At 40.9% G+C, this 16234-nt stretch overlaps 2 protein-coding genes across 2 annotated transcripts in view; both read right to left on the reverse strand.

Annotated features, from left to right (window-relative positions):
- The window catches only part of ambra1b (autophagy/beclin-1 regulator 1b), a 75334-nt gene extending 73116 nt beyond the window's left edge, over positions 1-2218 (reverse strand). Inside the window, exon 1 of the mRNA XM_083663187.1 lies at positions 2086-2218. Within this exon, the coding sequence (XP_083519313.1) occupies positions 2086-2217 (132 nt within the window). The 5' untranslated portion in view covers position 2218. The remainder of the gene's footprint in view (positions 1-2085) is intronic.
- A 10389-nt stretch (positions 2219-12607) lies between these two features.
- The window catches only part of nox5 (NADPH oxidase, EF-hand calcium binding domain 5), a gene marked incomplete at both ends in the record, with an annotated part of 41002 nt that continues 37375 nt past the window's right edge, over positions 12608-16234 (reverse strand). Inside the window, 4 exons of the mRNA XM_083663179.1 lie at positions 12608-12739; positions 13418-13584; positions 13759-13858; positions 15303-15387. Coding sequence (XP_083519305.1) covers positions 12608-12739; positions 13418-13584; positions 13759-13858; positions 15303-15387 — 484 coding nt within the window. The remainder of the gene's footprint in view (positions 12740-13417; positions 13585-13758; positions 13859-15302; positions 15388-16234) is intronic.

The following is a 16234-nucleotide window of genomic DNA, read 5'->3' on the forward strand; positions in this document are numbered from 1 at the left end:
TTCGAGATACTGTTTCGTGCACAGCAACTTACTCATTTGTGGTAGAGTACCTGTAGGCTGCTGTAATTTTAAGGAAAATAAAAAAATATATATTTATATATATATTTCCTATCTATCCCTTGCTGCCACTGGGGGAAAAAAAAAAAAAATCCCTACCGACCCATCACCTCAACTGACAACCAACAGGAACCAATTTTTTTTTTTAGGCCTAATCACAGATAATTCTTTTAGGCGACTACTCTTTGGTTTTTCTCACTCGTCGTCTCAAGACAAGCCCCTGTAGATTCCAAATTCAGTGGAATTTGTGGCCGTTGTCTGAGACACAGCACACAAGGCAGTGTGTAACAAAGTTGATTCTGCGCATTTGTCCGGGTCGGGAGACTGAAATCTACCGGCCACTTTGACCGGCACCGGAAACACTGAAATTAAGTGAAAGATGTCTCATACAATTCTCCATGACTGTTATCCTTGCAATAATGTCACTCCATCTTCAGTACCATCAAGCATGAAACAACAGGACACCGATTTTGTTATTAATAATATTATTACTGAGTTGCATTTATTGAGTGCCTTTCCCAAGCTCAAGGCACTAAATTGTATTTACAGTGAACTGTTCTGAAGTTATGGGAAAATGTTTTTGAGAGAGGAGAGGGAGAGATGAAAGGGGAGAGGAGAGCAGAGGAGGCGAGGAGAGGGGGAGAGCAGATGAGGGGAGGGAAGAGGGGAGGAGAGGAGAGGAGGAAAGGGGGAGGAGAGGAAAGGAGGGAAGAGATCAGAGGAGGGGGGGGTGAGAGGAGAGGAGATGAGGGGAGAGCAGAAGGGAGGAGAGGGGGAGAGCAGAGGAGGGGAGGAGAGGGGGAGAGCAGAGGAGGGGAGGAGATGAGGGAAGAGGAGGGGAGGGGAGAGGAGAGGGGGAGATGAAAGGAGGGAAGAAGAGAAGAAGAGAGGGGAGGCGAGGAGGCTGGGTGACTTGTGGCTTAAGATATATGAGTCGAGTTGTTTTACTCCTCTGATAACCGAAGGATAAACTGCAGTCAAACAAATGTATCCTGCTACATGAGGCCTGAGTAGCCTTAATAACATCTGAAGTTTGTCGTAACAAGACACCACGGTCATTGTTGGCTGCAGCTGAGTTGGATTCAATATCAAATTGTATTTTGTCATAAAATATTATCCCCTCTTCATCTGATTCTCTCATGGCATTGTGGAAAAGGGGCAGCTAGTTGTTTTGTTGTCATGACTCGTGATGTCATGTTATTTAGCTGTTTTGTTGTCATGACTGATGTCATGTTATTTAGCTGTTTTGTTGTCATGACTGATGTCATGTTATTTAGCTGTGTTGTCATGACTCGTGATGTCATGTTATTTAGCTGTTTTGTTGTCATGACTGATGTCATGTTATTTAGCTGTTTTGTTGTCATGACTGATGTCATGTTATTTAGCTGTGTTGTCATGACTCGTGATGTCATGTTATTTAGCTGTTTTGTTGTCATGACTGATGTCATGTTATTTAGCTGTTTTGTTGTCATGACTCATGACGTCATGTTATTTAGCTGTTTTGTTGTCATGACTCGTGATGTCATGTTATTTAGCTGTTTTGTTGTCATGACTGATGTCATGTTATTTAGCTGTGTTGTCATGACTCGTGATGTCATGTTATTTAGCTGTTTTGTTGTCATGACTGACGTCATGTTATTTAGCTGTGTTGTCATGACTCATGATGTCATGTTATTTAGCTGTTTTGTTGTCATGACTCGTGATGTCATGTTATTTAGCTGTTTTGTTGTCATGACTCGTGATGTCATGTTATTTAGCTGTGTTGTCATGACTCGTGATGTCATGTTATTTAGCAAACAGAATCCGTTTGTTGAATATAAACTCAAAGGCTGTTAAAACAGCATCTACAGACAAAGCTAAACAGCTAAATTGTTGAACATCAACTAATAAGCTGTTGAAATGTTACAAATACATAGGCTCTCTGTAGGCGGATTATCCAAATAAAGTGTTCCCATTTCCCAAAAAGGAATTTTTAATTATTACCAGAACAAAATGTGCAAATAGTCAAGGATTTGCCAGACTTTTTACCTGACTCTGCCATTTCATCCAGCGGACTTTCTCCTCCACTAACTGCTGCAGGAGGCGCTGGGAGCCCAAGGTCTGCGCGCCACGCTCCCGGCTGCACAGGATCCGCACAGAGTTCCTTTGGCGGGACGCCATGTTGCTGCTACTGGTGGCCTGTGCTGATTGGCTGCTCACTCCCACTGCTCCCAGTCCCTCGCCATGCAGAGTCTAGGCTGAAAGCCACCACATCCAGTGTTCAGAAACAGACAGTTTAGTAGTGCATGTAACTAGGGCTGCATGTATCGCTACTCATTTCCCTATTCGATATTCAATTTCAGATACACACACACGGTCCCGATATTTCCAATACCAATTTTGCTTAGATATGAAAGAGATTCTCAAAGAACTAATGCTGTAAATTGTACAAGGAACCCTTTAACCTGGCGCATTATTACAAATATTAAGGTTTACAGACCAAATCACACGAGTCTAAAACGGTAAAATTTTTAAGCATCCACATGAAAAGGCAATGAAAGATCGATATAGGGATTTCTGAATCGATATCAGTTCCTTCAAATGAATATCGTCTCAATATCGATATATTGATTTTTTGTTTAACCTAGCCCTACATATAACACAAAGTTGGCCACTACTTAGAAAATTGTCATGCGATGTTGTTTAATAAACCTGATATAGTACAAAGAGTTACCTTAAAGAAAACTCAATCTGAAAATGTGATGCTACAATAAGCGAATGAAAGGAGAGGGGAGAATGCACAGCAGGCCTGGCAGATAGGGCTGAAATGATTAGCCAAGTCGCTTAATCAGTATACAGAAAATAAATACATTTTGACAATTGCTTCAGTTATCAATCAAGTAAAAATACCAAACATTTGCAGGTTACAGCTTCACAAATGCCGAGATGTTATGCTTTTCTCTGTTCCATATCATTAATACTTTTATTTTTGCTGCTGCTGGTCCTATTGAGAATCAGACAACTTTAAGAATGGCTTTGGGCTCTGGTAACTTGTACTGGGTATGTGTCATTATTGTCATGAATTTGTCATCATTATATAGACTAAATTATCCATGAAAAAATAATAGAGTATGACTATAACCTAAGACTTAAGGCAGGCGTGCTCTCCCTGATGTGTGCTACTGGCTTGTTTAGCAATGATGTCTCTTGTCACCAGATAACATGTCTCCAGGCCTTAACAGTGAAAAAGAAGCATCGTGACACCCAACAGTTCTGCCAGGTCTCACCCCACAGCCAGAAACACCCCACAGCCCACCCCACAGCCAGAAACACAAACTGTGACAAACACAATGAAATGATCCACAGCTCACTCACACACTCATTTTAGCCAAAGTGGAACTGCTTCTTGTAAATGCTTTAGCGCAGTGGTACGCAACCTTGCCCTACTCAGGAGCCACATTGACAAAAACATATTTGCAAGAGCCACAATACAAAAAAGTACCTTTCCTCCTTTTATTTGTTTAGATTTGTATTTATTTTAAGTAGGACTTATAAGAGCCACAACTACCCATAAAGGAGCCACATGTGGCTCTAGAGCCTCGGGTTGAGTATCACTGCGGGTTTAGCGCCCCTTCAATGTGTAGTATTGTGTTTAGACATGACTCAAACCTTGCCAGTCAAACATTACTTGGATGATTTTTTTTTTTTTACATTGAGGTGAAAGCTACTACAACAAGACAGAGTTTAGAGCAGACACAGCACACTCTTTAGCAGGCTTGACCCTGCACAATATTATTTTAAAACCATGACTGGCGGGCCTCAGTTCTGTTCCCAGAAAGACAGACACCCAAACAGAGGTCAACATTGTGCTCTGGAATTTAGATTACAATTGTTTCCCGGGACCCAGAGAGAGTGGCCCAACTTTCTTCTCATCAAAAACAAGTTAGATTTTGCCTAGTCATCAAATGTTGAGGTCTCTGGGATGGGCAGTAGTGTAAAGGTTAGAGAAGCAGGCATGTCTTAAAAAGTCACAGGTTTGGTGGTTTGAATCCCCAGACTGGTTGGGGAAAACTGGGCAAAGAAGGCAATGAGTAATGCTCTCTCTTAACATCTATCAGCCAATGAGCAAGGCACTTCTCCCAGCTGCTCAATGGCCAGCAGCAGCAGACTCGTACTGTGAAGCTCCCAGTGCCAGTGTGAACGTGTGGAACTGGATGAATAATGTGAAGCAGGGTGGAGCTGAGAAAGAGCCTGGAGCTCAGTCAAATTTCCATGGATAAACAAATTTGAATGGGGGGAAACTGCAAGGCTTTCAGAGGACTTGATATCAAAAAGAGTGTAACCAAGGGGATGTTGTTCATGTGAATCACAACATCAATGAATCCATAAAGATACACTATTCGGCCCAGAGAGCCCACAGCTACACTACGGTATATAAAGACAGCTAAATATCTCCATACAGAGGATGATTTTTCCATGGTGAATATCGACAGCAAGAATGCAGAGCTGAATTTCATTATCTCACAGGTTTACATCTAAAATAAAACAAAACACCATCACGACAGTAATTTCCCCAAAAACGCCAGAATAGCGTTAGCTATAATTCATTCTTTGTAGCCAATCATTCAAGTGGTGTAGCAGTCCTGGCGGTCGGTATCTGAGCGCCTGGGTCAGTGATAGATGCTCATGCATTGGTTGCTGGTATCTAGTGTTATCATTCTAACAAACTGACTTCCCAACCAGCAATTCCACACCAAATTAAAGATGTAACGAGCCATTTAAACCCAAAACTGGACACACCAAAATAAACACATAGCAAGGTAGCTAGCTTACTTAATGCCTAATTGTATACACAGCTAACACCAATTGGTCAATAGCAATAGTGTACTAGTTGTATATGATATTATTTGACTAGTTAGGCCATTCGCTAGCATGACAGCTACTTATTAGTCAACTATTACTACAAGCCTCTGCAAAAAGTTCATTTAGGTAACGTTAGCTAGCCTTGTTAACCCGCTCTATGCTAGCCAACCAAAAGCTAAACTAGCCCATTCCGGATATAACAGCTAGATAGCTAACGATCTGGAAAAAATACAGCACAAAGTTAACGTTAGCTGGAATTTGAACAACGGTCACTTTAGATTACACCACAGATTATTATGTATATAAATCGACAACGTAGGTTTTCAATCAATCACACTGGTGTAACAAATATCAATTACACCGAATTGTATGGCCTACCTTCCTTTCTCGAATCTCTCTTCAAATTTGCCATCATAGCGTTAGCTAAACAGGCTATCTTCAGTTAACTAACGTTATAGCTAACCTATGCTAACTGGTTAGCTGCTTGGTCAAAACGGAAAATGTAGCCGCTGCAAATAATGTGTCTATCATTAACATCAGTGAATGTACTATTTTTCTAACTGCAAACGTCCACTGAAATCAATGGACAACATTCATACTATGTGAAGAAGGCGTAGAAAAATGTTTCCTAAGGAAATGATCCAATGCTTTACTAGCTGCCCGACGCGAAACTGCTACTGCGTAACTAGCTAGCTGATAGCTAGCATCACACACAGGCTTATCAGCAGAGCGCCGTTTACAAAGAACGTTAATCGAACCCAGAGTAACGATCCTGCATCTAGTTGCATACTGTTAGGCATTCTAATGTAAAATTTAATGTAAATAAATTGATAAATGAATTTGAAATAGTATACTAAAATAAATTACTTATTTAAGAGCTAACACTAATTCTAATGGAAATTAAATTATTTCTACAATAAATACTTAAAGGAACACTCCGCCCATTTTCAACCAGCTTTGTATCATTAGAACATCAGTAGTATATCAGAAAACTGTAAACTGTTTTGAAGTCTGTCATTTACTTTGACAGTTATTGAGTGTTAAAGTGTGGACCAGTGACATCACTGGTCCACACTAACTCAAATTAATAACTCATTAACTCAAATCAACTCTCAATAACTGTCAAACTAGATGAATCAACTCTCAATAACTGTCAAACTATTCATCATTCATCTAGTTTGACAGTTATTGAGAGTTGATTTGAGTTAATGAGTTATTAATTTGAGTTAGTGTGGACCAGTGATGTCACTGGTCCACACTTTAACACTCAATAACTGTCAAAGTAAATGACAGACTTCAAAACAGTTTACAGTTTTCTGATATACTACTGATGTTCTAATGATACAAAGCTGGTTGAAAATGGGCAGAGTGTCCCTTTAACCCACTAGGAAACCCCCCATATTTTATTTTCAATTTTTCAGAAGAGTGCATAGTAGACAAGACAAACAAACACACTCAGACACAGGAAAATAATAGAAAAATATGATCAACATCAATATTACAATGTGATTACCAGCCGCATAAGGTGCTTGTGAGAGATATTGTGCCTGGGATCCCACGCAAGGGGTCCATGAGAAACCAGCCGGGCGAGTCACCCGTCACCCCTAACCTCATCGAGGTAGACTAGATACACGCCCCAAATGGTGGAAAACTTTTTAAGTGAATTGGTACTCAGGAACCTAAGTCTCTTCATCCGTATAACAGAGGTCATGTCCATCAAGCACAGGTGGAAAGAAGGTAAAGAGGAGGACTTCCATTCCTTCGGAATGAGTTTTTTTGGCAATAGTTGTCCCCTGTGTCAGAGACTGTTGCACTGCTGTAGGGAAGTTCAGAGAGGACTCCAAGCAGCCGAAGATGGCGAGTTCTGCCTCCGGCTGAACGGTTATTTTGTAGGCCTTAGAGTACCAGTCTGTCAGAAGACATGTGACAGAGTGCCCTCTGACACCTGCATCTGTCACACAGTAGTGAGACAGAAGGGAAGATCCTGTGTAGTTTCTACTTGGAATAGTGAAGACAGTGAGCAACTTTAAATTGGACCAGCTGGTAGGAATAATTTACTCTTAATTCTACCAGAAATACTCTATATTACTGTGCCAAGTACACCCCCCCCCCCCCCCCCCCCCCCCCCCACCCATCAGATTACTTGTACTGAGACGGGCGAATTTAGCTAACCTGATTTTATGACACAAAGGAATTTATTCTAATCATGTAGAAGGCATGTAAATAGTTCAATCAACTGAAACATCTTTAATTAATGTGGGACTATTTGGGTTCTGTGATCTTGATTCAAGATTGCTGTTATGTTTGCCATCAATGGTCTGGGATTAGCTAGTTGTTGGTGAGAGAGAAAGTTAATATTTGGTAATATTAATTTAATATATATTATATTTCATATATATTATATTTCCATTATATTAATTTAATATAACCATAACAAACCAAATTATCTGCTCTATCATTTTTTGTCACATGATTGATTCATCATTTTGTATCATTTTATGCCAAATTACAGATCTGGGAATGTTGATCTGCTGAAGTTGAGATAGACTGGTCTTACAGTTTCAACAGCCCAAGTTTGGCACTGATGACATCATCACTGATGACATCCACCGTTATCCATTCCTGACTGACCATTCCTGAATGAATCACCCCAACCTTCTCTTGACCTGACCATAATATATGCTGTGCAGGCTGCGCACGGGGTCGCACTGTCAAGATTCTGAGTTTAAAGTCAGAATGCTGAGATTACAGTAACAATTCTGACTTTAATCGCAAAACAGAATAACTTCAGAATTCTGAGATTAAAGTCAGAATTGATGTCATTACGGATGTCACTCGAGCAATTGTGATGTCATCAGCGAGTGACGTCATCAGTGATGTCATAAGTGTGATGTCACTCAAGCAATTGTGATGTCACCAGTGATGTCACTCGAGCAGTTACAATCTTACTAATAGGGTGGCGTTCCGCATCCCAACCCCGGCTTTAACTCATTCTCCGCCAGAGATTTTGGAAATAGGTCACTAGCCACCGTCAGGGTTTTTGATCATTTTCATTAATTTTCCAAGACCCACAGAATATTTTCTTCTATGACTACATAAAGACTGAACATCCCAAAATAAAAAAGAGAGCCTCTACTTTCATAGGGAGAAAACCACCACCTCCAGCAGGTTCTTGCAGAAGCCCTGGATCCCGTATAATTTAGCATCTTCCATTTTCTCGCTTCTCGTCCTGAAGTACTCTGTGTCTTCTAAGGCCTGCTTGTACTTTTCTGTGAACTCCTTGAGATGTTCCTCCAGCAGGGCCTTCTCCAGCAGGGTTTTCTCTGTTGCATTCTGCTCTGCCTTGTCAGCCTCCTCCTCCGACCCCCAGCCACTCTTCTGCTGGGAATTCTGAGATTAAAGTCAGAATGCTGAGATTACAGTCAGAATTGATGTCATCACGGATGTCACTCGAGCAATTGTGATGTCATCAGTGATGTCATCAGTGTGATGTCACCAGCGATGTCACTCGAACAATTGTGATGTCATCAGTGATGTGACTTGAGCAATTACAATCTAAATAGGGCATTTGTGGCGTTTACTAGGATGACGTTCCGCATCTGGGGTCCCTAGATTTTTGTGACGTCAATGTGGGGTCACAGGAGAAGAAAGGTTGACAACCCCTGGTTTAATGTGAAAAGAAGAAAAGGTTCTAAAGCCTTTATAATGCATTTATTAGCCTACTTGATATAATGAATCATCAGAGGATCTACAGCGGCACATTGCAAAGAATCTGCCAACAATAATCATCACATAACACCAATGCATCTATCACCATGGAACAAGGATCAGCTACTGTCCAGCAACCAAGGTGAGGGAACAAGGCAGAGGATAAACTATGGATCAGCAGGGAGAAAAAACAATGTAGCTACAACAGGGTTCCTACACATGTTCAATTAAAAAAATCCACACTTTTTCCAGACCTTGATTTGTTTTGAAGATTTTGTCTGGAGTCTAATATGATTTACACAGACATATTGCTCCTGCTAACTACACTACATTACTGTATGTCATTGAGCAGACGCTTTTACCCAAAGCAACTTACAGTAGAATGCATGCTGACAACGGCTGGGTAATAGAGCATCCGATCATTCCCTCTAAACGTTATTCTTCACATCAACACAAACTGTGGGCTCAAAGTGGCTCTGCAACAACATAGCAGCTATAATGATGTGTGTCTCGGACTGCCCTGAACTACATTTTCCAGAAATGTTTTCAAATTCCCAAACTATTCAAGACCTGCTCTACATGATCTACCAAGCACCCCCCCCCCCCCCCAATTGGCAATTGTTTTTTTTATGCAAAAAAAAGTACATTACTGCAGGGACCCTCCACACGACAATACATTTCAATAGAATTTAGGCTGTTTTAAAGGAGAATTTCGTTTTTTTTTAACCTGGAGCCCTCCTCACATTAATTATTATCTGACGACTCACCCAGTGTTCTCCGCAGCGATTTGGACCGTCGTAGGCGTTGTTGTGATCGAAATAGTCAGTCCACAGGCCAGCGGCAGGAAAGTCTCGCGGGACTTGACGAGAGTTGGCGACACTGACCCGAAAGGAGGAAATGGGATCCGTGTAAATACAGCTGGAAATAGCCCGAGGGAGATTGGCAGTCTGATGTTTCTTTATATATATATAATGACGATATGGGTCGAGAACGGGAAGAAAACTGTCTATTTACATGGAGGAAGAGCACGCTGCCATGTGGCCCCGACGGAGTGCATTGAAGGACTGGCTTGGAGTACTATTTCGATCACAACAACGCATACGACGATCCAAATCGCTGCGGAGAACACTGGGTGAGTCGTCAGATAATAATTAATGTGAGGAGAGGGCTCCAGGTAAAAAAAAAAACGAAATTCTCCTTTAAGGTTGTTAGGGACCTTATTACCGTATTGGTCTGAATATAGGACAACCCTGATTATAAGACGGCCCCCCTTTTTCAAGAAATAATTTTTGGCCAACTCTTGTTTTTATAAAGAAAATAATTTTATTTGAAAATTGTAATAAAGCACATTGAATAAAAGGTATGCTTTTTTTCTCTTAAATAACATATTTTCTATGTCTTTTAGATGAAGTTGATACATTTAAAAGTGAAAATTACCCTAAAAGCCACCATTATGCTTATGTTTCCATGGTTAACATGTCTGGCGTTTACTTACTGAATATTTGAGTGGATCCAACAGTGAATGGCCATCTACCCCTGACCTAAGGCAGTGATTGGTATACCAACCATGTCATGCTAGCATGTCAGGAAGGTGGCTAAATAACGCTCCAAAGTTACAGTTGGCTAAATTTTAGTGAGGGAAAAAACATTTTGAAAGGCGGCTTCTTTTTCACAAGGGGTGTGTGTGTGTGTCCCTTTTGAACCAGTAGCCTTATGTTGTTATTTAGGGTTTCTGATGTTATTGCATTGTATTGTTACATCAGCACATTTGATTTGATTGGAAAATAATTGTTGGTATCCGCAGTGGAAGTGGTTCCTTGGAAATTTGGTTTGGTACACAGTGGTACTCAGTGTTGAGGGTAACTCATTACAAAAGTAACATATTACATGTAATATATTACTTTTAGCAGTAACTCAGTAATATAACTCATTACAATATGATTTCAGTAATATTATACCAGTTACTCTGTCAAGTAACAGTTACAAAGTGAGTAACTTAAAAAAAAAATCAAAACACATATTTAAATAAAGATACAAGGATGTCCTGTGTTTTTATGCAAATAACCACTATAGATGACAATAACAAAGGAAAAGGATAACATTTAGAATTTTGGACGGTTTACACTGACTTGAAGACGGTTTAAATTATTTTTCGGGATGGTTCCGGGGTGGCGATATCATTCTGCTACTGCAGTTATTTTGGTTTAATTTTGGAGGTAATTTGTGATTCTGCTACTGCAGTTATTTTGGTTTAAGTAATGCAAAAGTAGTGTTATAAGTAATGAGTTACTCTACATAGACAGTAATATTGTAAAGTAATGTATTACTTTCAAATGACAGTACTAGTTACTTTCAAATACAAGTAACTAGTAATATGTATTACATTTTGAATGTAACTTGCCCAACACTGGTGGTACTTGGTCTCATGGTCTGACAAGATTGGGACCCCTGCTCTAGACTTTACAGACCTGCGTATACTAGGGCATTCACGACTAGTAGATTTTACTAGTCGACTAGTCGTACCTAAAGGTAGTCGACTAGTCGTTTTAGCAACAAAACATTTTTTTTTTTTTTTTTAATCTTCAAGAAAGAACATGAGGGATTTACACGACATAGATGGACTATCATATCCCATATCCCATATCCCCCACAAAGAACATCAAAACACAACAAAACAAAACAAGAAAACTGCATAAGATACACAATAATCCAAGAACAAACATGACTATAGACCAAATCAGCGGGATGTTTACATTTACTTCCGGGTACCCCTGAGGTCCACACATTATAATGGCGGTGGACGGCACAAACTGACGTGTTGAAGACAAAAACAGACAAAGAAGACAAAAATGGTTCGTCCGTGTTGTGTTGTTGTTTAATATCATTCATAACAACACTTTCACTAACGTTAGTGGAGACCAGACTAGCTAATTTACCTGTTGGACCAGACCAGAGTAGACTTGACGCTAAATTAAATTAACGTGGCGTCAGTAGCTCTGTTTGTAACGTTAACGTAACCTCGCGTCACCAGGCTCTTCTACGTTAACGAGTCTGCAAAACAGCGAGTTTGACAGACAAACAAACGTTATTAGCTAGCTAACAATACATAAAACAAACACAGAAGAAAGGCTAGATACGTCGGACAAGCATGTTTACCAACCGTTTAACCATTTAAATTGAAAGTAGTCGGCCGAAAACAACGAGGGTTTGACAGCATTTATTTGACAACACGCACATTTAAACCTGCCGCCTTCCCCAAGTGGTACCCGGAAGTAAATTTGTTTACATGGTGACGTCACGGTGATTTGGTCTATTGGACAAACAACCAAACAAAAACAATGCATTCAGCTCCTATCCTGATAAGCCTAATGACACTGGGGTAAAAAGTTCTTAAAGTCAAACTCTGTATGTGGTTGCCATATTTTGGGGATGTCTAAGAATCTGCCTTTGCTCTTGTAGTAAATGTTATCCAACGTATGGTAGCTTGAGAGTTCATTCCACCAGTGAACTACAGCTGGGGGATTGGATGTTTTCCAATTTAAAGCTATGCATTTCCTAGCTGCCAACAGGGCAAGATCTATGTATTCACTTTGAATGCATTGTTTTTGTTTGGTTGTCCAATAGTCTTGTTTGTTCTTGGATTATTGTGTATCTTATGCAGTTTTCTTGTTTTGTTTTGTTGTGTTTTGATGTTCTTTGTGGGGGATATGGGATATGGGATATGATAGTCCATGTATGTCGTGTAAATACCTCATGTTCTTTCTTAAAGATTAAAAAAAAAAAAAAAAAAATCTAAAACGACTAGTCGACTACTAAGCACAGTGTCGACTAGTGGTTTTACTAGTCGACTAGTCGACTAGTCTGTGAATGCCCTACTGCGTACTAGGAACCTGTGGGACAAAGCAAAAGTGGTCCATGTCTCTCTCTCTCTCACACACACACACACACACACACACACAAGGGTGGAGCGATGTGGCAGCAGCTGTGTGTGGGAGCCTCTTCAGAAGTTCTCCTTGTAGAAGTTGAAGCCGAAGTGTTCACACTGGGCTTTGATGAGTTTAGCCAGAGCCAGAGAGCCGCAGTAAAACACATGGACCTTCCCTTTCTTCTCCTCGGACACTTTCTGGAACACCTGACAGGGAGAGGAGATGTTTCACCACACAATACACTCTGAGTATCTACTATGTACACCTCTCACCCATAACTGCCCCGAGCAATTCGAGTTCCTATCGGCTAGTCCAGTGATTCTCAACCTTTTTCATATGAAGACCCCTAATTTAGTCCACATGTTGGATGTTGGACCCCCATTTGATGACACTGTCTCTCGGACCCAAATCGAAGATTTCTTTTTTTTATCATTAGATATTATTTTGTATGACGATCATTGTAGGTAGATAAGAGAGAAATTATTATCAAAATAGTCATTCTACATTCTCTAATTGTGCTGTCTTCTTGTCAATTAAAAAATTATGATGAACAATTCATCAGTTTGCTGGGGACCCCATGGAATCTTCTCAAGGACCCGTGGTGGTCCCAAGACCACATGTTGAGAATCACTGAGCTAGTCAACAAGGGATTATTTCTTGTTGCCTTCACTTCTATAGTGAAAAGGCAAAACAGTAAAGCCTTTATACATTTATTGTTGTGTACATTGTGTTTATACTCCACTGTGGAGGTCTTTCATTGAATTGAATGATTTCCGGCAGAGTCAACAGAACTTAACGCATACGTGAATTGTGTACAAGGCATACGTTTCTATTTGATTGTAAAAGGATTGTATGCCCTCTTAGAGTGTTGTGGGTTTCCTCACCTTGCCCCATTCGGGCCGTCCAGGCTGGGTTCGGGTCCTCAGGCCAGTGATGGAATCTCTCTTTTCCTTCTTGGCCAGAAGGTCCAGCGCCATCTGCAGACCGATGGCCTTCATGTCGTTCTTACTGAGCGCTGACGTCATGTACATGTGCATCTCCAGGAACCGCCCTGAGAAACAGGCTGAGGTAAGGACACTGCAGAGACTCAATATAGTTACTGTCTGCCTAAATGTCTCATTCTCTGCCTTGTCTCCCTATATCCACATATCTGCCTCTATGTCTCTCTCCTTCCCTCGCTCTCCATATGTCTTTTTCAGTGTGTGTGTGTGTGTGTCTCTCTCACCATCTGGCTCCTCATCAGCCTGGTCCATCTCCAGTTTGGTCAGTAAACTGACAAACCATTCAAAGGACTTTTGGTCTCTGTTGATCCAGATGAAGTCCACCTGCAGGTCCAGAACAGAGATGAATGTCCTGGCTACCAGAGGGCCAGATTTAGCTGAGGGCTGGGGGCCGAACGGTGCCGGCGCAAAAAAATGTGGGCATTTGAAGCCAGGTTTAGAGGAATAACTCATTTTAAATTAACAGTTGTGATGTCATTATTCAGTCTTAACCACCAATATTTGATCCTTTTCTCACTCACTCCTATCACCACCTGCTCTCCCTGCAGGGCTTGAAATTAACTTTTTTGACCACCTGCCAATCAATATGGCTGCTAGATTTTAAAAGTTACCAGCCAATTAGAATTTCCACTAGCCAAAATGTTTTTCTTGAAATAACCAGAATATGAGTGTGTTAATTCAAGCATAAGTATCAGTAAGTGGCCCCTTGATTCTCAAAGCCTGTGTTGAGGGTCACACAAGCACAAAAATGCACTCTTGAAGCTAAATAAATCCAAAACCAATGAGTTAATTATTAAAATGTTTACTTCACTGTAGAACAGTCATTTCTTGCACATGGGATTACTTTTAGCCTTTTAGTCATAAAGATTATTGAAAGATATGCCATATTCCAGACTGAAATGTTATAACAGAAGTGGAGTATAGACCAGAATGACATGAACATTTGGACACTTATTCAGCGGGTATCTTGCATGTTGCGTTCAAGTGCACTGTAAAAAATAATAAAAATAAAAATAAAGTGCAATTCCAGCACGGGCCACACAGGGGGCGCTCACATGCAGCCTGCGGGCTGCCAGTTGCCCACCCCTGCCCTAAATGATACAGGAATGTCATCATTCTTGTCATTTGTTTTTCTTTCTTTCTTTCTTTTTCTTTTCCTCTCCTTAGATATTTGTGGGCATTTTTGACTTTTGAGCAAACAACGGGTTGACATGTGACAGAGGTCCCATGCAGTACATTGCCATTTTATCCAAAAGGCATCGGAGATCCTCACTAAGGGAGTATTGCACTGCAAGCGACCTACAGAAGATCTAATTTATCTATACGCCATTGTGAACCAATGGGGGGCCTGGCATGGGGCACATAGGATAATATGGGCTGATGCCCTTATCCAATTAGCGAATCCTAAGAAATGGCTGAAATGAAATAAAATGAAAGATTTAAAGTAATCTCTAGTTTTATGAATTCAGTGAGGCCCTTTCTTAGCTCAAGGCTCACTGCTCCACAGGGTGAAGAATCATATTAGGAGCAGTTTGCTTTTGTTAAAGGGCAAGGAGTGTGGCCATATGGCGCCAAAGAGAAAAGTCTTCAGTAAGTACCGGTACACTCACGTGAGGGATTGCATCAAATTAACGAAGGCTAAGAAAGGGCCTCGCTGAATTCATAAAAGTAGAGATTACTTTAAATCTTTCGTTTCATGGTATGAACAATAGCCGACTGACCCAAAGGACGCACCTTCTCATTGCTAATTAATTGTGTATTTCCTTACTTTGCGTAATGTCATCTCACTGTCTTTTATGTTTTCACACCAGGAGTAGTTGCAGTTGGGACAGTTCTGCTTCCTCGTGCGGTACCTGGACAAGACAAACACCACAGCCATATGTCAAATGTCAAGTTCGTCTGACACCTTACTTAAAGATTTAATTCAGTCTTACTTTTTTCTCAGAATTATGACTTTTTTTTCTCTCCAGAAGAGTTTATATTTTCAGAATTCTGACATTAAACTCAGAATTCTGATTTTATTTTCAGAAATCTGACTTTATTCTTAGAATCCTGACTTAAACTCAGAACTAAAATACATTTTTCACATGTGGCCCTAATCCTCTTCGGTAGTTTTAAATTGTGTGTATTTTTTCTCTCCCTTTCCCCCCCCAGGCGACCCAATTTGAATTCCAGGCGACCCCATTTGAATTCCAGTTACCCCAATGTTGGGAACCATTGTCCTACCCTCTCATGTCCACTGGTAATGTCCTACCCTCTCATGTCCATTGGTAATGTCCTACCCTCTCATGTCCATTGGTAATGTCCTACCCTCTCATGTCCTACCCTCTCATGTCCATTGGTAATGTCCTACCCTCTCATGTCCTACCCTCTCATGTCCATTGGTAATGTCCTACCCTCTCATGTCCTACCCACTCATGTCCTACCCTCTCATGTCCACTGGTAATGTCCTACCCTCTCATGTCCTACCCACTCATGTCCTACCCTCTCATGTCCACTGGTAATGTCCTACCCTCTCATGTCCTACCCACTCATGTCCTACCCTCTCATGTCCACTGGTAATGTCCTACCCTCTCATGTCCTACCCACTCATGTCCTACCCTCTCATGTCCACTGGTAATGTCCTACCCTCTCATGTCCTACCCTCTCATGTCCTACCCACTCATGTCCTACCCTCTCATGTCCTACCCACTCATGTCC

Source organism: Poromitra crassiceps, assembly GCF_964638095.1.
Source record: "Poromitra crassiceps genome assembly, chromosome: 30".
In the NCBI taxonomy this organism is placed as follows: domain Eukaryota; kingdom Metazoa; phylum Chordata; class Actinopteri; order Beryciformes; family Melamphaidae; genus Poromitra; species Poromitra crassiceps.